The sequence below is a fragment of the Tyto alba genome, unplaced genomic scaffold (assembly GCF_018691265.1).
Source record: "Tyto alba isolate M040663 unplaced genomic scaffold, T.alba_DEE_v4.0 Super-Scaffold_7, whole genome shotgun sequence".
NCBI classification, from domain to species: domain Eukaryota; kingdom Metazoa; phylum Chordata; class Aves; order Strigiformes; family Tytonidae; genus Tyto; species Tyto alba.
Window position 1 is genome coordinate 25,944,782 of NW_024881328.1, and position 20,070 is coordinate 25,964,851.

Here is a 20,070-nt window from a genome sequence, read left to right on the forward strand (position 1 = left end):
TCAAAATTCTCTTTACAGTTTAAGTTGAATATAGTACTCTACCTTCTCTTCTAGAAGTGTGTACAGTTGCTATTTCAACAACCTGTAAGTTGCTGAGGCATCTAAGGCTGGAAGTGTATCCCATCAATTAATTTTCCACATCTGATACCTACATCTCAAGGGCCCTCATGCCACATTAGGTGATTTTCAACAATCTGTTGAAGAAATTCATTCAAGGCAAGAAGATGTATCAGAAGAGTCTTTTCTTTCCACAGCCTGTGTATGTGTCATGTCCTTAGCAGCATGTTCCTTCTGTGTTCTCCCACAGGACTACTGCAGAACAGAGCTCTGAGACACCTTGTTATGAAAACCTCTCTGAAAGTTTAAAGTATTTTGGCTACTTTATTTTTTATTACCTTCTAAACTCTCTTTAAAGCTATGTTTCTTCAAAATGCCAATGTGCAGAATTCTGGAAATGCAGGTCTTCGATGACATGAGGAGTATTACGTTGAGCTGGCATCTCACTCATGCTTGCAGATGCATGTAGGTACGTGAGGAGGACAGCTCATGGAATGGAGAATGCTGCCGCTTTGGCTTGACAACAATTAGCATACTTCAAACTACCATGTTGTAGATCTGCTGGTATTTTTACTGAAATCGGTTCTCTTTTGGTGTCACAGCCATATTACTTTCAAAATCGTTGTGTTCCCCGAGTTTTATTTTCAGCACATCTTATCAGATAGACTTTACAGGAATTGATTATACATAGTTATTGAAAATATGCCAGTGGTTCACTTCAGGCAAATGATGAGAATCAGTGAGCTCATGATCCACCACTACATTATGTTATTGCTTCTTTTTATGAAGCTTGCCATCCTTCCAAGGGAGCTGAGGATTGCATGCAGAGCACTGGCAGGAACTCGGCATTCTTACTTTAAGCAAAGATCCTTCTTGCACAGAAACAAGGTGTTGCTTAGCTATACCTTTGCTCTGCCTAAGACAAGGGCTCTCACTGCTTTCCAAGCCATACCACCATGCCTCTACCACTCCCAGTTAAATCTCCAGCCACACATACACTTGAAAATTAATCGGGAACTTTTTGGAGAATTAAGGTCTACAGTGGTGACAAATATTGCTTATCAGATACTAATTTAATTCAATTTTTTACTGGAAACCTCTATGACTAGGATCAAATAAATAAGCAATGGGCTCATCATTGTTCCTTACAAGTGACTGTGATACAAAGAAACATTCTAGGAAAATCTGAAGCCTACTACAATGAATCTAGTATCTCTTTGCCAGCGTTCAGCAGTGTGGAAAGATTGAAATAACCATGGCTTAAAGTCCCCACAGCTATATCCAGAACTTCAGTAAACAATGTGAATGGAAACTCAGTCTGAGACACCCATGTTTGTTCCCTATAGACTGACTCCACAGCAGCAGACAGTTAAATGTGGAAATGCATGAGTTAATCCAGAAAGTAGTATACAAATTATTCACAGGGGGGAAATTTAACTCCATAACCAAACTATCAAACTGCCGGAACAGCTGTTTATGTTGCAGTAATACCGGAAACCTAACCTAAAGCTGCGACCCCATTGCAACTAGTGCAGTTCCTGCCCCAGGAAAATTACAGACTGTTTTCTAGTCAAAGTACACAAAGGGCATAAAATCAATTAACAACAGTGTGAATAAAAGCAAAACAAAGAGTAATAATACCTGGGTGGCTTTCCTGTACTGCTTTTCATCAGTAGGTCTCACAGGGGTTAATCCGATATTGTCACACAATCCTTAGTGTATTTATCTTCAAATCATTCTCTCTAAGGAGATACTGTTATCCCTGGTTTATGTATCAGGAGCTATGACTCAAAGAAACACCAATATTGCATGCGAAGTAGGGAATTGAACCAAAGTCTCACTGCTTGTGCACTACATACTGCTCCCTGGAGAACTTTTGCCTAGATGCTGCTCCCTGGAGAACTTTCTTCTAGTTGCTTAGCTAATGGAAAGGTATCACGTTGAAGTATCATGGGAGAAACAGGTCCATAAAAGAGATTCCAAAGAGGGTAAGGTAAGAGTTTTATGAATTTTCATGCGATTCTAGTTCATATGCATGACATAACAAGCATAGGGATGTATAAGGAAGGAATGAACAAATAGATCAGCAACGATAAGCAAAATGCCATTACAAAAGTATTAGTAATTGCATAGATACTAGCGTCAAAACTTCTAAAAGGCCGGTTGGTGCCATTCAACTTCAAAAGCTGATCACGAAATTAGGTCCCATGTGACAACTGAGTAGGCTTCAACAGTGTGCATTATTTCCCGTCACAGGGAAAAGGTTGGAATTAAGCTGAGTAGATCATCTAGCCTTGTCCTCAGCAGAACTGCTTATAACGCTATCATCTCTGATAGACGTATGCTCTTTGTTCTTAACGCTGCCTAATGAAGGTGACTTAATTCTCTACTTAGGCAGACTATGACAGTTCTTCATTTTCGCTGCCATTAGAAAGTAGTCTAATGCTAATAGTGAAGTTGTATCTGGCAGTTTGAGCTCATTACTTCTCACCAACATAGCCAGGATATGAAAGACAGATTGTTTCCTCCCTTTCACTTCATATCAGTCTTTTAAACATTTGAAGACTGATGACCTATCTTCTTTAGTCTTCTTGAAGGGACTCAGTTTATTCAATCTTTTTTCATTCTCTGATGAAAAAAAACCCTCTTCACACCCGTTCTCCTTTAAAATCCTTCCAGTTTCCACATTTCTTCCTGAGTGGAAATTCAAACCTGACCAAAGCACTGCGGTGCATGAAGGTAAATTCCTAGTAGCAGACAGTACCTGGGGTTGGCATCACACCTCTATCTCCCCTTAAATCTCAATTCTTCTCCCTTCTCAAAGCGATGCTCCCGGGTGAATCCCCGCTGTTCCCACAGCACTCACACATGGTCAGGATCGACAGTTCTGTCCTCAGCGATGGCTGTCCTGGCTACAGAAGGGGATATATTCCCACCCGTCAGTCAGCGTTCACTTTGTGATGTGGGTTTACTGGGGGGAGTGGATCATGGGGAGGCTGCAGCCTCTCTTAAAGCCATGCATGGCGGGGGAAGAGCAGCCAGGCTGCCCAGGCAGAGGCACCTGGCTCAGCAGCCCTCCACTCACCAGGGCCTTCTGTCTCTGTCAACAAAAATGATAAAACCTGTAACTCCTGTAGGATTATCTGTCACCTCACCAGCCTATATCTTAAGTAACCCAACTATGCTATTGCCATTAATTAGCATTTCATCATTAACTTGGGTAATCCTCATCTTTAAGAACACGCATCTTTGTGATCAACAGATTTGAAGGGGCGGCGATTATAGCACGAGATGTGCGAAATCTCCAATAAAGCCTTTTTTTCTCTTTTGTTTCGCCACCTAAGCCCTGAGCTGCTGAGGCACGCAGCTGTGCCGGCGGGATGCACGACTGCTTAGGGAAGCGCCCCGGCTTCGAAGCAACGTTCTCCACCGCCGCCTGAGGAAAAGGAGGCCGAGTAATCGCACAGGGCGGGCGGACGAGCCGCCCCGCTCCGGCCCGGCCCGGCCGGCCCGGCTCAGCTCCCCAGGCGGCGGGCGCCCCTCACCGCCTCGCGGGGCCGGGCGCAGCCGCTCACCCGCTCCCTCAGGGCAGGGCGGGGCGGGGCGGGCGGCGCGTGCCGGGCCGGCCCGGCCCATCTGAGGGGAGCGGCGGGAGGCGCCTTCCGCCCGCCCGACCTCTCACCCGGCGGCGATCGGCGGCACAACACGGAAGTGCGATGGCGGCCGCGGCGGAGGAGGCAGCGGGAAGCGGCGGCGGCTCCCCGTCCTCCGCCCGGCGGCGGCTGCGCATCATCTCCGGGCACCTGCGGGGCTCGCCGCGGGCTCCGGAGCAGGCGGCGCTCTCCCCGAACCCCTGCAAGGCGCAGGGGGGCTCCGCCGGGCCGGCCTCCGGCTCCATCCCGAAGAAGCGGTGGGTGCGGGCGGGGGTCCCCGCGGGGCAGCTGCGCCCCGGGCCGGGCCGGGCGGTCTCCCGCAGCGGTCGGCTGTCGGTGCGGGTTCGGGGCGAGGGCAGCCCGCGCTGCGGAGAGCGATCTTGCTGCCGCCCGGGGTTGGGCGTGGGCTGATGGGGCCCGGGGGAGGTCCCGCGTGGGCTGCGCGGGGAGCTGCGGGGTTAGCGGGGCTGGGAGGTGCTGGGGAGGAGAGCGAGGCTAAGCCCGAAGGCGGCTGGAGTGATTCACCGCTCTAGGGGCTGGATGAAACCGAAGGAAGGTGGTCTGCAGCCTCTTACGTGTTTCTGTAGCAAGTGGGGTTGTGCTAAAGCGGAAAGCCGTTCACAGTCACCTTACCTGGAGAAGAGGTTCCGTGTTTGTAAAATGCTTTGAGACTGCTCCAATGAAGAACGCAGCACGTGCGGAAAGCAAGGGTTGTGTGTGGGCTCAGTCATTCTCTGTTCACAGACACGAAACCTTCACCTTACGTGAATGCTGCCGGAAACGTACTCGTACATTAGGCTCTAACTCAAGTGTCTTAGAAATCAGTAGTTTTAAGCATATTAACTACCTTTTCTGTTTCTTACCAGAATTAGTAGGTAAAGCATCTCAGGTCACATGAGACCAAAGGAAGACAAATAGTCATATTGTCTAGTTCAAAATTGTTTCACTGGCTCTTAGATTTATTTTTTTTAGTAGATTCTTTTAAATGCTACAATTACAATACCAACATATAGTTTCACGTAGCATAGTTATGAGGCGCACTTTTCTGCTGGGGTGGACTTGTATCTGTTTTGTGATTTCCCCCACCCCCCCTTTCTTGAATGTGCATTTTCTATAGATGAGTTGTCTTGCTACCCTGTAAGAGCATTTTAAGGTTTAGGGTTTAGACAACCTACATACAGGGACTAGTATGTTAGAGTATGGAGGCAGATAGGGCAGGTAGTGGATAAGAGAGTTGTTGATCCTTCGAGGAAAACCCATTCAGCTCACAGTTTGATCTTAACTCTTTTCAAGATGAGAGCAAGGTACAGCCTGAATTATTCTAACAAGCCATTTGTGGCCCAGGGCCACAAGCAGAGCCTGCCTGTTTTGGGAGGACTGAGATGTCATGAGCATGTAGTCAAATGTTAACAGCTTTGCAAGCATTTAGTTTTCACTGAGGGGCATTTGATGCTCTTGCAGGAGTGTGTCAAACAGTGCTGCTCACTGGGAGAAATGGGTCATTCCAAAATTGTTGCCTTCCCTATTGAGTTTTTCTTTGGTTTGGATTTAGGAAGACATCACTGATTCTGAAAAAAAATATCAGTTTAGCTGGTTTTCAAAGATTTATTTTAAATGGGTTATTGCACGATTTCTACAGCTAGTTATTGCACCCTCGAAGAGCAGGAGAAACTGGCTTTTGAGAGGATGCATGTGACCCAAGGATAGCTTCTTTCTCTGTGGAAACACAGGCATAGTGAATTTAGCATCTGTATTTCTACAAGTTATTGACATTGCTCTCCCATAGTAGGATTTGCTATAGGATCATAATGGATTGCTTTTTTACTCTAAATAACTTGTTCTGGATTAAGAATAAAAATTACGTTGCTTCAAGGAATTTATGATCAAAGTGATACAACTTCTGGATACTTTGCTGTGGGTGTAAGGGAGCTGCTGGAAAGCTTGGCCTGCATCACAGGGACAACTGTCTTGATGTACCTAGAGCCCAGCCTTTTTGTGTGTATAGAAACAAAAAAACATAAAGGGAGCTGTATCTTTGTCTTAAGATTCCCTCTAAACATCTGAAATTAGGTTGAAACACATTTGAGATATTGCATGTGAAAATTCTAATTCTTAAATATAGCTTGGATGTGAGGGTCTAGGTAGAATTTGTGTTTGACGATAATACCCAGGTTTTGGAGTGGTGGGGAAGACAGACAATTCTGTTGCCTGTGCTGCTCTGGAGGTGACAAGTGATGAACACCTGAGTCCTGTTCTAGCGACTTCCAGCTAGTCTGGAGCTGGTTGATCTATTCGTGAGACCTAAGAGGTTGATAGAAAAATCTGGTAAAAACAACTGACCTATAGGTGGGTACAGTGATACTGCATGGCTTTTATCAGCAACATTAGGACAGTCCAAACCCAGATTTTGTTGTGTTTTTTTTGTTTGTTTGTTTTTTTTCTTGCAGTCTTCTGTATGATGATTCAGCTTTTTTGCCTCCTTCAAACTATTACTTTAATTTTTCCTAGCAAAGCTGCAGCCAAAAGTACCTTATGCAAAATTTTTGTCCATTATGCCTGCTGTATCTTTCCTGTAATGTTTGAAATGGTGTCAAAGCTGCAGACACTGTTGTGCCAGATTTAGGTGCACTCTCTTCATGTTGCATTTCTTCTGCAAAGTAGAAGACTTGGTACAAAGAAGTTTGTTTTGTTTTGTTTTTTTCCATTATAGGACTTTAGGTGTATGTCTCTCAGAATTTTTTTTCTGGCTGCATATTCAAGAGTTACTAGACAGTGACCTGCAGAAACATGTCTTTCTTACTGATAGTTCAAAGGCCAAACTGTTAAACTTACCCAGACATTCATCACTGGTGAGGGGAGGAAGGAGAGTGTGTGGAATGGACTGAGAGTCTGTGGGTACTCATCTCATTGTCCCTGTTTCCAAATAAAAATGCCTCTGAAGGCTAAATGCTGTGTTTGCAAATTGATGTGTTTAAAGGTTGTAATATTCTTCCTACTTTTTTAAAATGACAGTTATCGAGGTGGAAAAGTTCCTTTAAAAAGACAAGCAACTCTATAGTCACCTGACTATCCTTTTGAGGGGAATCTTCATTACTGTAAGAGTGGAGAGATGTTATTTATTGGTTGCATTGCTGGCTTGAATTTCATATTTTAATTCAGTGTTGCAGTGGAAGATGGGAATCCTAGTTATACAATGTGTGTTGAAGCCTTATTAGGATGATGTGTGTGCTGAAAAACATCACTAAAAAAGTTGAGTTGGGAAAGACCTCTTCCTTGAAATTACTTTTTCTGTACTCTTACGTTATGCTGTTGACTTTTGTTGACTGGTTATTAGTAAGCTCACTTTGCTGGTGAGACTTGAGTTAAACTTAGTTATTTTGAAGATTAAGTACACAAAGTGTTCAACTTGTACAGCTTTGAAAGCAGTAAGGTGCTACATGTCCTGAGAGCACAGTGGTAGCAGAGTAACTGTTACGTGTGCTAGAAAGTAAGAGTGCAGCAGAGATGGAGCATGCACTGATGCTAATCTTGCCATAATAGCTTGTACTATAACTTTATTCAAATAAAACTTTAAACAATTGGCCCTTATTAAAAGGGAATACTGTTTGAGTGTAACTAAATGTTGACTCAGTAGCTTGTAGGCTTAAAATTTTTCTGTTCTGGAGCAAGAGAAAGTAGGGCAGGATTTCCTCATTTTCCTATATCTTTGTGGGGAAGCTTCTTTCCTGTGGGATGAAGAGAAGCTTGTGGATCCCTTTTAATTATTATGGGTTTACTGCTATCCTGGCTAAACCAAGGGATGGGTGTGTAGCCAACAACCTGCTCTGTATGAAGTTCACACCCAGGTTGTTCAGAGTAATTTGTTAATATTGCCGTACCTTTGTATAGACCTTTGCAGTTCTTGCTGTAGCATTTGAAGAATCTTTCAGTGTTTGTTTACTGCCTGGAAGTAGCCATGTATGTGCATTTTTGTAGTAGAGCAGTCTCTTCAAAGATAAAAATGAAACTTGTGTCAGCTGAAGTAGTAGGTGGAATAGAGATAGTTTCTAGTAAAGTATTCTGTTGACTAAGAATCACCATTTGGCTAAGTGTATACTGAGAAGCATAGTTATAATGTGTTGGCTTTCCCAAATCATGAATTCACCCCAATTGACTTAAGCTTTCAATGAAAGCACACTAGAGAAACACTGATGTCCTTATTCCTTGGGGTTTTATTACAGTGTGGTGAAATGAAGCGTAGTGAAATAGTTGAGGCTAGGAACATGTGTAAGGACAGTTAACGTTCATGTTAGCAGAACAATTTTTTTAAAAAAAGCACACTGCTTTTGAGTACCTAAACCCTTGAAGTTTCATGCTTAAAATCTTGTGTCTGCATTTGCTGCTTTCTGTAGATTTAACTGTAAATATGAGCTCAGGTTTGTGTTGCTGTATCAGATATTCAGCAAGCAGAATAGCAACTGTATCAGGTGTATGTGCAGCTGCAGGGCTTTAACTGAAAGTGTTGGCTACAGAACCTGAATGTGTCTAAGGTTATAAAACAGATGTTACTTGACTTCAGACTTGAGAATGATTACATTTGGTTTGCTGCAGGGAAGATTCTCCAAGAAGAAAGGAGAATGACAAACACAGCAGATACTCCCTGCCTGCAGCATGGCATTCTTCTCCAGATAAATGATGCTTTCACAAAGCAGTTCTTGAAGCAATTCATTGGGCTACATTCCCTTTCCTAATTTCCAGGCACCTGATACTAATTTACTACTGGCTTCAAAAGCACTCTGGAGTGGCTTGCTTACTTGGTCGAGAAGTGTGATACTATAATCCCAGCAGAGAGACTGCTCCAGAGGAGAGGGAGGGTGACCTTCTGGTACCACCTGTGGAAGGAGTTCTGAATTTCCAGCTGGTGGTCTGAGTTGGTAACCAGAAGTCCAGCTGAGGTAGGTTTTGAGGAGTTACTGTTTGCGTAATGTCTTCTTGTAATCCCTTAGCACCATAATACTGCCTCAATCTTACTGCACCCATGTGCTGAGTTCTGCAAGAGCTCTACAACCTGCAAGACTTTTTTGCAGTGCTACATTAGGCAAATACTGGTGCTTTAGCCCAGGTGATAGTCCTTAAAACTGCCACTGTAAATTCATTTCCAAGAATGGTTCTTGGATCATGGAATAGGAGTGTCTGTGAGTATTTAATGTATATGCTGTTTTAATGCTCAGTATCGTCTGGTGATTGAATTGAAAGTGCTAGTGGTTATTGTGAGGAAGTTGATGTGAGCATCTTGGCTGTGCTCCACCTGAGTCACATTGATTCAGCTGGGTTGAACTGCACTTTCATTTTGCTTCTCTGAAGAAAATTCGTGTAACTGTCACTTGTCCTGAGTAAATTAGCCTGCTGGTCTCGGTTTTGTATATAAAGTACCAGATCTTCACATTATTTTGGAGAAGGGGGAAGTTTTGTCGATATTTATATGCTTAGATGGTATGCTTGTGTAATGAGGCAATGCCATTTTTTGTTAAATCACATGATGGTAATGTTTGGAATTCATTCATTATTTGATCTTGGTTCTGATATTTCATTGAAGATAATCTCACAACTTCATCATAAGTGAAAAAATCTTTGTGTTTACTTCTGGAATGTGCTTTAGATCTTGGCAAATAAAAGGTGCTGTAACTGTTGGTGATACTTCTCTTTTGCAGTATAAAACCGTTCTTGACTGGCAGTTTTAAGTATTGTGTATGCAGATGTCTGTGATGTGAATTTGAAACTACTGAAAAATGATATATCCGTGGTTTAATTTCCATGCAGGTTGAACTTCGGATGCTGAGCTTGGGTATCTCTGGGAGACAGTGTGCTTGCTCTTCAGTTTCTTAGGGAGAGACAAGAACTTTTTCAGCCAGTCACAGTGCCTCTCACTAAACACAAGACTTGGAGGGTGCTGGCAGGTACAGTTTTGTTGAAACAGTGTAGGTCCTGAGGCCTCTGGATGCCTCAGGAGCACTAGTTCAGGCAGAGCCCCCCTTCCCTGGGCTGGGCATGCTGCCATCTCATGAGCTTCTGCCCAGTTTGTAGGCACCTTAATGGTCATTTGGGGGCCTAATATAGTGCCTTGTTCTGTGACCTGAACAGTGTCTTGCCCGTGTCTCCTTGATTATAGCCAGTTTTCCAGAAAAATGCAGAAAACGCTTGACTTGTTGAACAAATATTTTGCGGTAAAAATTGTTACTGCATCGATTCAAACTAGTGTTTCTATGTTGGGCATTGTAATGAAAGTGAAATGTTTAAATTCACTTAACCTAGTCACACTGTTTTCATCTTCTGTTGTCACTGTTTCCATGGCAACTTGCTTTCAGGTTTTTTTCCTTCAGGCAATATCATTTTGTGTGTGTTTGTATAAAAATATATATTAAAATAAGTTAGGCGAGCTTTCCTTTATAGTACTTCATACATTTCAGTAGTGAATTTCTGGCTTTTAACTTAGAAGTCAAGAAAGAACTGGTCATTTCCTACTACTTCTGAATAAAATATTTCATGTTTCTGTCAAGTAGAGTTAATTAGCTGAATATTTTGTTGAAGCCAATGTACTGAGTAGGAAAGGTGGTGCCTTTAAATGAGACAGTGCAGGTAGAATACAACATGGAGCAGAGTAGCATCGAGTTTAAAGCAAGAATAATACCAAATGCTGATGAATCTGTCTGTCTTATTTCTATTCTTGGAAAGGTGGGTGGGAAGAGAAAGAAGGGTGTGTAAATGAGGTCTTACTACACATGGAACATGTGTAACATCAATGTGTCAGCTAAGCCAAAGCGAACACCTTTTTTGTTTTTTTTAGGCTGAGGCATGAAACCTTTTAACATGTTTTGAGTTATTTGGATATTATTCAGGGTTTTTTTTTTTTGTTGTTTTACCATTTAGCAATCAAATTCTTGAATTTTTGAAGAATGAGGGTAGAAACTTACTGCAAGGGAAATTTTATTTCAGACGGTACAAAATTGAAGTGTTAGAGAATACATAATTTGTGAAAGTCTAGGTAGGTATAATGGTGGAACGTATTAGTTGTAGATCAACATGTAGTTTGAGTCTCTTTAGTCTCAGAGCCAGGTTTGGATACGTTGACTGCTCATGCATGGAGGGAGCTTTTGATATGTGCTTCAGTCTGCAGATGTTCAGCATTTCTTTCTGCCCTTTATACTCTTCTGGAATAGGAGTTTAACACTGAGATTTCTGGGAATGAAAACTTTGTGAAATATAGAAGGCAACATCAATTGCTCAGTCACAGATTGGATCATTCTTGAGTGCTAAGGTAAACATGATGCATAATGTTAATCTGGCAGACAGCTCTAATTGCTACACCAGGGCATTACAGAGGGCAGTGGGAGTGCTGCACTGGAGCTGGGGTGTGAAAAGCGTTTACTAAGGGATGGTGACTGTATAAGTAATACTGCAAAAGGTCAGTATGAAAACAAAGGAGGAGGAATGCTGTTACAACACGTGATTAGAAAAAGACTTTTTTTCCTTGTTTGCCTTCTGTTCCTTATTATGCTCTCAAATTACAGTTTTAATTTCCAGATGTGAGCTAGAAAAACAAGGAAATGCAGAGCAGGCATGTGTTGTAGTGTATTTCCCTTACTTAAGGGAGCTGGGGTAGTGAGGCAGACCTGAGGAAGAACAGCATACTGCCCTGGCCTCTATCTTGCAGAGCTGCTTGCATCTCTTCTGAATAATAAGTAAACTAATATGTAACACTTTCCAAAAAGTTCTGCTACAGTCTTTGAATTATATCAGTATGACATTGCCATTGCCTCTGTTGTCCAGGAGGCTTGCAGTTCTCCTCTGGATGTCTCCCAGTTTTGTCTGTGCTAAGGTAATTCTCTTGAGTCTTGAGGTTCGCTAGCTTTTGTTCACGAAGAGCATACCTTTCAAATGGTATTTGAGAAGATCTAAACAGCTTGGTTTTCCTGTGGGCCATGTCAATTACAAATCAGAGCTGACTAACCAGTCTGCCTTTTAAAATCTGGTGGTTTTAGGCTTCTTTTTTAGGGAGCTGCATGCAGTATTTCCTCTAACTTGTTCTTAGCATGTAGGTGTGAAGTGCTAGGAACTACAATAAGTAAATCAAACAGCAGTTCCTAAACTGGCAGTACTCTGGTATTGTGGAACAAAAGAAAGAATAAATGTAAGATGTCTTATTACAAAAAAAGCCCTTCAAGTCTCCAGACAGGAACCTCAGACTTGCTCAGTATAGTTTTGAATATAAAAATTAAATGCTTAATGTTTTGTTGTGGTGTTTACCTGTTGTAAGATATAATACTGCCCGTTATGTAGGTGTGGGGGGGGAAATCTTCTGACTTTGTGTTATGAGGTAGCGGAGATGTTTTAGAACCTGCTGTTCTACAAACATACAAATTGTTATATTAGATTTTAATTTATTCTCATCACACCAGTAACAAGGGCTATGTTGTCTGGCAGAGTAAACCTTTGTGTACTTTATTCAGGAATAGTTCAACCTGAAAAAAAAAATGCTGTAGAGTTAAAACTTTTAACCTCTGTTTGGTATTTTGAAGTCTGATGAAAGCACTGAGTAGTTTTAACACCAGCCTAGGAAAGTAGGCCTTTAGGGAGGGCAAAGGACTGGGAATGCAGTCAGTTTAGCAGAAAGACCTTGTATCTGGGCCTTTGTTCAGTGCCTTAATTAATAGTTCCTCCCTTAGATTTTATGGGAAGTATCTATCTGTACTGACATCAGGACTAATGATAGTTTCAAAGCTGTCCATTGTCAGTTTCTCATGTCTATTAGAGCCTGGTCTTTTGTGTCTTGGTCTGCCGCATTGTCTCCAGCTTTGCAGCTAGTTTCTGTAGCCCATGTCATGTGTCATACTTGGCATACTTATTTTGGCACTACTTTGCAAGAGGACTTACCTCTCTAAATTAGGGGGGAAGCTGCTTGAGCCTTCCTCAAATTTTGCTTGTTAATATCAAGGCTGTTCTGATTTTACAGGACTCAACAAACTACAGAGATCAGGTACATAGAAATACTACATTCAGTCAGCAGAGGGAGAAATCTTGCCTTGAAGAATGTAATGATGGGGATTTGAAGGGAACATTTGTTTTTAAAAAATAAATGCCACTTGAGTTGTCCAATTCTCTGTCAGTTTATTCTCAGCAGGGGCAGCTCACCTGTGTGTGACTTGGGGTCTGGAATTTCTTATAAATACATACAATATTTATAAGCATACATACGTAGAATATAAGAATACATGTAAAAATAGGCAAACTGCATAATATGCATTAAGAACACTTTTTCTCATCATCTGTCACGTCAGTGCAACAGCACAAGGCATTGTGCTGTTGAACATGAGAGAATCCTTGCCTTTTTCTGAGTGAACACTACATGTGTAAAGATTAAGTCTGTCAAGAGAGGAGGCAGCCAAATAGAGGGGCTCCCCTATCTGGACAGATATCTGCTCAAACAGTTTCATTTTGGATGAAATGTTAGAATCAATTCCTCAGTGTAGAAGAACAACATATACTGGCTATTTCACAAAACTGTATTGGTTACCAAGTACTGAAACTGCTATGTAAAGTTTGCTTGAAGTGCTAGATTTGTCAAAGGCTTGTTGAAATGTCAGATTCAAAGAATTGTAATGTAATACATTCAATTTGATTAATTAAAACCTTGTGTACAGGCAGTTTGAAGAAAATGAATTTTGATTAAGCTAAGTCTTTTTAATTACAACACTGACAGTATGTCAGCAGTCTATGTTAATATTATCTTTATAATGAAGGCCTTTGGTAATCAATCATCACCCAGTTATCTTGTATGTAATGCTGGAGTTGGAGGCAGTTTTTTCTCTGAATCGTGAGGTCTTTTTAAAACAGTCACCCCTGATCATCTTACTCTTACATCATACAGTCAAAGAATAAGAGCTACATTCACTATGTATAGTGGAGTGAGGTGAATCATGTGTTTTCAGACTTCTTTAAGATGTCTTTTTATTAACTAAAATTCAGGTTTTGGGTTAATACTTAATTTCTAATGTAAATAAATGGCAAACTTTTAAAGCAAAGTTAGATTAAAGTGTAATTACTCTTTGTGCATCTCTAAGTTAAATATATTTACACTGGTTTTCTTCTGACTTTATCATAATTAAGAGATCCTCTGTTTTGCTATGGTTGTGCTTAAGGTGTTTCAGTTTTTTGGCTGTATTTCGGCTGTTGTGTGTTTACTTTTTTTTTTATATTCCTTTTTCTCTTTTTATAGTGCAGATTCAGGTTGTATTTAGTATGTTATTCCTGCAGTACTTGGTTTGATTTTTTTTTTTTTTTTTTTTTTTAACTTTCCAAAATATGTTTTCAATCCAAATGTGTTTGAGTGCCTCATCAAATAAATGTTAAGGGTGTGGTGGGGTTACAGTAGTGATGTCAAACAACTAAAGTTTAAAATTAATTTCTTAACAAGGAATAATAATGCTAACTGTCTTTTTAATTCTGAAAAGATTCAACTATTACGTATTTTTGTGTTAGCATTTATGTATAGATGTAAAAAGAGGCATCTTTCAAACATTACTCTTACCAATTTGAGAATATTGCCATACAATGTGCATTGACTTAAGTTGGTGGTTTGTTTTTTATAAAGCATCTTGTCTTTCAAGTCCTAGGATGCAATCTGAAGTAGTAAGGGCTGTGGCTGCAGAATTACTTTTAGCTCTATTAAGCTATGCACTTTTGATATGTACTTGAGTTCTTGAATTGCTATCTGATAAGACTTTTTTCCAAAGCTATATATCTCCAAATCACTTGGGGCTTACAATATGCTAACATTCTCACTTTTTTTTTTTTTTTTCCCTTTAAGGCAAGAACTTCTGAAATGGAATGGATGGGGATATAATGACTCCAAATTTATCTTCAATAAGAAGGGTCAAGCAGAATTCACAGGAAAAAGGTAAGTTGAAAATTAATACAACTGAAGTATCTTATTTAGTAGTTTTTTGAAAAGAGTGTATAAACTGCACCATTTAGTTAATCCAAAGAAGGCAAAGGACTTGCTTTTTCATAAAATAGGTTAATAGCTGTTGTGCATTTAACAGTTTTATTGAATTCTATACACAGTAGTCTAACATGTAATAGACTGTGTGCTTTATTGGAAGGCTTATTAAAAATACTAAAGACAAATGAAAATTAATCTTTTCTGTAACTTGATATACCCTATGCATTAAACTTCCTTTGGAGAATGGAATCAGACTGAGAATCTGCACCATGTTCTAAAGCTTTAGATAACATGCAGCAGGTCAGTCTAGTTTTGAGAGCAACAAGTTGCTTTATTAAACTTCCAATTTGTATTTTAGGTTTCTTAACTATTGTGCATGGAGCTACTTTATCCTCTGGGCTTAAAAATACAAATTGCTCTTCAGCTGTATGTTCTGTAATAGTAACACTTCTGCCTTTTTATCTACTAGCCCTTTAAAACAGCAAGCCTGTTTGTCTAAGAAATATTTTTTTTTTGAGGAAATGACATTAAAATTAAGGCTACTTGAGCATCTCTTAACTTTCTTCCAATGAGATTTAAGCCTGTCACTTGTCATTTTACTGGTTTTTTTTCTGCCTCAGTGGAAAGTGGTCTTGCAGTCTCTTCCCTGGTTTAAAAAATTTACTTTTTGTCAGAGTAAAGAAAAAGAATGGGGAAAAAACCCGTTTGAAATACGTACTGTCCTTCAGAAAAAATAATTCCTGGTCTTCAAGTTTGTGTAAACTAGCATGAGCTAATCTGAATCAAAGCTGCAAAAGCCTAACTGGGATGTTGAGCAGTTTGAGCCTTAAATTCTTAATTATCAGGCCCAGATTAAAATGCAAAGCCTTATTTTGGACACTTGAGTACACTGTATAATATTTAGGGAGATCTTGGTGATCTTTTGCCAGGACTTTGACTCTTGTCACTTTGATTATTTTTTTTCATCTGATATTTTTTAGTTTATCTGGGGTAGCTTATGCTACATAGAATCTATGCACTGTGCTTTGAAGGAAAAAAAAAAGGTAAAGGGCTGGACTTGAATTTTTTTTTTTTCAGGAGGAAGCATCAAGGCTGCTGTTTGACAGATGAGTATCAGTTGCTGTTCTAGAATGGGAAGAGGATGGTGTGGCCCTTTTGGGCCCCACCAGTGCAGTTCCTATAGAATAGTTTGTTATAGTGGCAAAAGAAGTGTTCCAAGTGAAAATAGGAGACCAGGTATCTGTGGAGATATAGATGCCTTGTCCTTTTGGTATCCACTCCAGATACGTTGTCTATAAATTTGTCTAATAGCTTTCACATCTGATGATGCTGTCTGCCTTTATAGCATCCCATGGCAGGAAGTTCCAGATTGCTCTTGTGTAAAGTACTTATGTTTTAAACCAAATATCCCTTACTGTGTTGCAGGATTAAGTGAATGATAGTTCTTCAGCCTCTCTACTGTTTTATTGATTTATATAAGACTCAATTGTATCCTCTCTTCCACTTTCCATGCTGAGGAGTCCTGGGCCCTTTTGTCTCTGTAAGGCCCCTTGATCTTTACAGTTGCTGTTCTCTGAACCCTCTCCTCCAGCTCCACTACATCCTCTTGGAGATAGAGGGACAAAAACTGTATGCAGCACTCTGTGGATACACCACAGTTCTACAGAGCAGCAGAAAGATGAACTCTATCTTTCTTATACTTGCCTGATTGATGCATAGCACTGTTGGCTGCTGTATGTTGTCAGTGAAAATGCCATGATTTTTCTTATACTGACTACCAGTCTGATTCTGCAGAATATTCAAATGCTTTTTATTTTCTGCTTTTGTGATTATCTACATCTTATCTTTCATCTGCATTTGTCTGCTCAAGTATTTTAAGGTCCTGAGTTCCTATCAGTGTAGTATCTGTCTCCCCAAAAGAGCTTAATATTATTCACCTAGTTGGAGAGTCCACTGATGAATCCAGATCACTGAGGAAGATATTATGTAAAACTTGTCCCAGAACCAGTGTGTGGCAGGCTGCACTCCTGAGTCTGTGTTGGACAGTGGTCAATAAACCCTGCCCTTTGCTTCTTATCTTATCCGTAAGCCTGTAGAAGGACCTTTCCTTCAGTAGTGTATCAATGCATTTTCTTAAATAGCTTTTGGGATGAACACCTGTGGAAGCATAAAGGAGCGTGAAATGGGATTTCCCTTTGTGAAAGCCATGTTGACTTTCCCAACAGACCATGCTTTTCTGTGTGCCAAATGATCTTTTTATTATAGACTCTACCATCTCAGAAGGGACAAATGATACTTCTTAGCTGGAGCAACTAAACCTGTTTTTTTGTGGGGTGTCTGGGGGGAGGAGGTCTTTGGGGATGTTTCTTAGCGTATGTACAAAGCTTGCTTCCTGAGCAATTGTGTTGCATTCCATGCAGTAAACTCACCAACTCCCTCTATGCTGTCACTTCTGCCTGTGCCTTGGCTTAAAAGTTGTTGGCTTTAAGAGCTTTAGTTTGTCCTTTGAATAAGTGATTAAGGTTACCCTTGCAAGCTAGCTATTGTAATAGGTTGGCAATACCAAAAATTATGTCTAGAGAAGAAAACGCCAAGCTAACTTGAGTCTGTCTGTACCTTTGTTGCAAACTCCTGGTGCAAATGCATTAAACTTTAATTGCTTATTGCATTTTCATAGAATTCACCGATCTGTTTTGTATGGGTATGATGTAACTGTAACAGCTGTCACAGGAGGAATAACCGAATGTTGTCTTCCAAGCTGAAGATTCTAGCTTGAGTTGAGATATGGTTGTAGCCTTTTATCTCTAGGAATAGAGTAGGGGATTTTGCAATAGGAGAACTGGGAGGTAGTTGAGATGAGGAAGCAAAAGGAATTGATCTTTCTGTGTAATAGGTGACTTAGTGGTAGAGTTGGTTGCAACAGCTGTGAAAGACAGGGTCATAATTGGATTAACAGTGTATGAATAATCTTAGAAGGAATACCTGTTGGGCCTAACGCAGGGACCCAGGTGCGAACTATAGTAAGAATTCTCAGCTGCTGAAAACTGTTAATACCAAAGAAAGGTCCTTTTTCTCAGAGAATGCTTGTGCATACATAACCATGCACGAGGTGTGTATGTGTATACAATTAATAGCAGTAGTCTCTACTTTTTGTGTCCCCAACCTTATTTGCTTTTACATGTGTGGTACGCATGGTGACAAACAGCTCCTCTGTCTCTTGTCTGTAAGTCTTCATTTGTCCCATGGCTAAGCTCTTGCCAAAGAGCTGTCATAGAAATAATTTCACATTGCTTGATGGATTCTGATGCATTCTGATGATGAGGGAGGAACCTTTAACTTTTTCTAGAAAACATATAATGTGTACTGAGCTGGGTTTGTATGTCTGAGACTGCTGTTAATGTTGCAGTGTGTCCTTACACACATGTCCTCTACCTGTAACTGGCATCTAAACTGTGACACTTTCTACACTACTGAGAGGGAGAGACCTTTCTTAATAGTAAAGATGGGGTGTGGGAGATCTGAAAAGCCTTATGCCACAATTCCCATAGGTCATGAAGAAAAAGTAATACCTAAGATGTTGACAGCTTACTTGATTTTGTGTGAAATACTGAACAGTTAAATACAATGAAATGTACGGTTGCATGAAAACTAAATGTGCAGAAGCTTTTCAGGCCTGTAGGTAAAGAATTTGATTTAAAACTTATGTTTGTGCATATGTAGAAATGAAAGAAGTGTATCTGACATACATTCTTTTAATTTAAAATGACCCTATGTAATATTGACTTTTCAGGTACAGATTAGGTGGTATGATATTACCAACTTTTAAGGAATGGATAGAAAAAACCTTTGGAGCAAGTCTGGAGCACAAAACTACCTCTAGAGTAAGTAAATAGCTGAACCAGTTCCTTTGAACATTAGTCTTGGTGATGATCAAGACCGTACTGTTAAAGATGAATCAGCTGTTGTCCTGAAAGTCATGTTGCACATAATTGATGTAGTGTATTAATAACTCAGTTTTTGAAAAAAGTATTTGATGTAGAACTACTACATGAAACCTTCAGTGACTTAGCATGTCTTGTGATTCCAGGTTAACTGGTAGTACTTTTACTGGCATGAAAAAATCTTAACACAAGGAGTGTTTTGTCCTTGTTTCTAGGTTGCTTTTCAAAATTGTAGCCTAGAGGAAATTGTTTATGCAACTTCAGTGTTCATAACAAAGACAGAAGATACAGTGAAGTTAAATTGTGCTATGTTTTCAGTGTGTTTAATGATATCAAAGTTCTTATTTGACAGTAATTTTTTTTAATACATCTGGGTGCTGAAAACTGACTACCAGAATACTCAAGATTGAACTGAGTGTTTTCAGAAAAACACAAAATGTTCTGGGTTTTGTGAAGCATCCGTATTTTGCTTTTTAAAAAGATTAACTCCTGTTAGTCAGGCTACCTGACTGCCTTCTGAGAATTCCTTTGAGCCTGTAGCTTTGTGACTAGATACCTGCTAAGTGGTGTTGGAAGCAGGCTGTGCTTGTACAGTGACAGTAGCAACCCTGCTTTGGATAAGTTTTACCTATTTCGTGAGTGAGTTCAAGATTGCTTTTTGTCTGAAGCAGGTAATCTCACAGGGCCTGAAAACTTGAATGTTTCTTCTCTCTGCTCTTAATCAAGACATTCTACCATCTGCTGTGATTTGCAGTATCTATGTCTGTCAATATATTTTGAAGAAATTAATCTTAATGTGAGTTTTCCTTGACTAGGATTGGTCTTGATTGGCAGATGCTTTAACTTGCTGTGACCAGAGGTCTTGAGAGCTGTTGTTCCCTTTCTACATGTAGAAGAAATACAGAACAAAGTGGAGATGAAGGAGGAAGGCAGATTCTTAAATAGTATCTTGATTCCACAGCACGGCTTGCAAACTAGCTCTTCAGGCTATTTGCCGGCAATGTTGAATGCTTTCCTGTTATGTTGTGCCCCTCTGGTTCTGATGTTCATGTCACAATCTGAAACAGGCTCACCAGCTTGACATGGAGTAGTACTCTTTGGAGTCTCCAGTATCTATCTGGACTTCTCATAGCTATTCTCAACTACTAGTGCAGGTCCCCCATTTTCCTGTCTCTTGTAGTTCTGCGTTCATACTTTAGGTAGTTGCTATATTGGTTCTTCGCCTATCATCAGAGCATGAGGAAACTTGGGTATAGGAACAGCAGTAGGAGAGGGATCTCTTGGTCCATTTGTCTATTTCATCTCTTCCTGTCTCTATGGTATAAGACTGGAGGGTTCACTGTTGCATGCAACTGTTCCGTATAATTAACAACCGTAAATGTACCTGCTTCTGTGATGCTCGAGGACTGATGACCTTTTTTCCTTTTCAGACTAGACTTAC

At 40.4% G+C, this 20,070-nt stretch overlaps 1 protein-coding gene across 1 annotated transcript in view; it reads left to right on the forward strand.

Annotated features, from left to right (window-relative positions):
- Positions 1–3,747: 3,747 nt before the first annotated feature.
- AGPS (alkylglycerone phosphate synthase) overlaps positions 3,748–20,070 on the forward strand; it is a 52,544-nt gene continuing 36,221 nt past the window's right edge. The window contains exons 1-3 of the mRNA XM_042808573.1: positions 3,748–3,967; positions 14,554–14,643; positions 18,479–18,569. Of these exons, the coding sequence (XP_042664507.1) occupies positions 3,774–3,967; positions 14,554–14,643; positions 18,479–18,569 (375 nt within the window). The 5' untranslated portion in view covers positions 3,748–3,773. The remainder of the gene's footprint in view (positions 3,968–14,553; positions 14,644–18,478; positions 18,570–20,070) is intronic.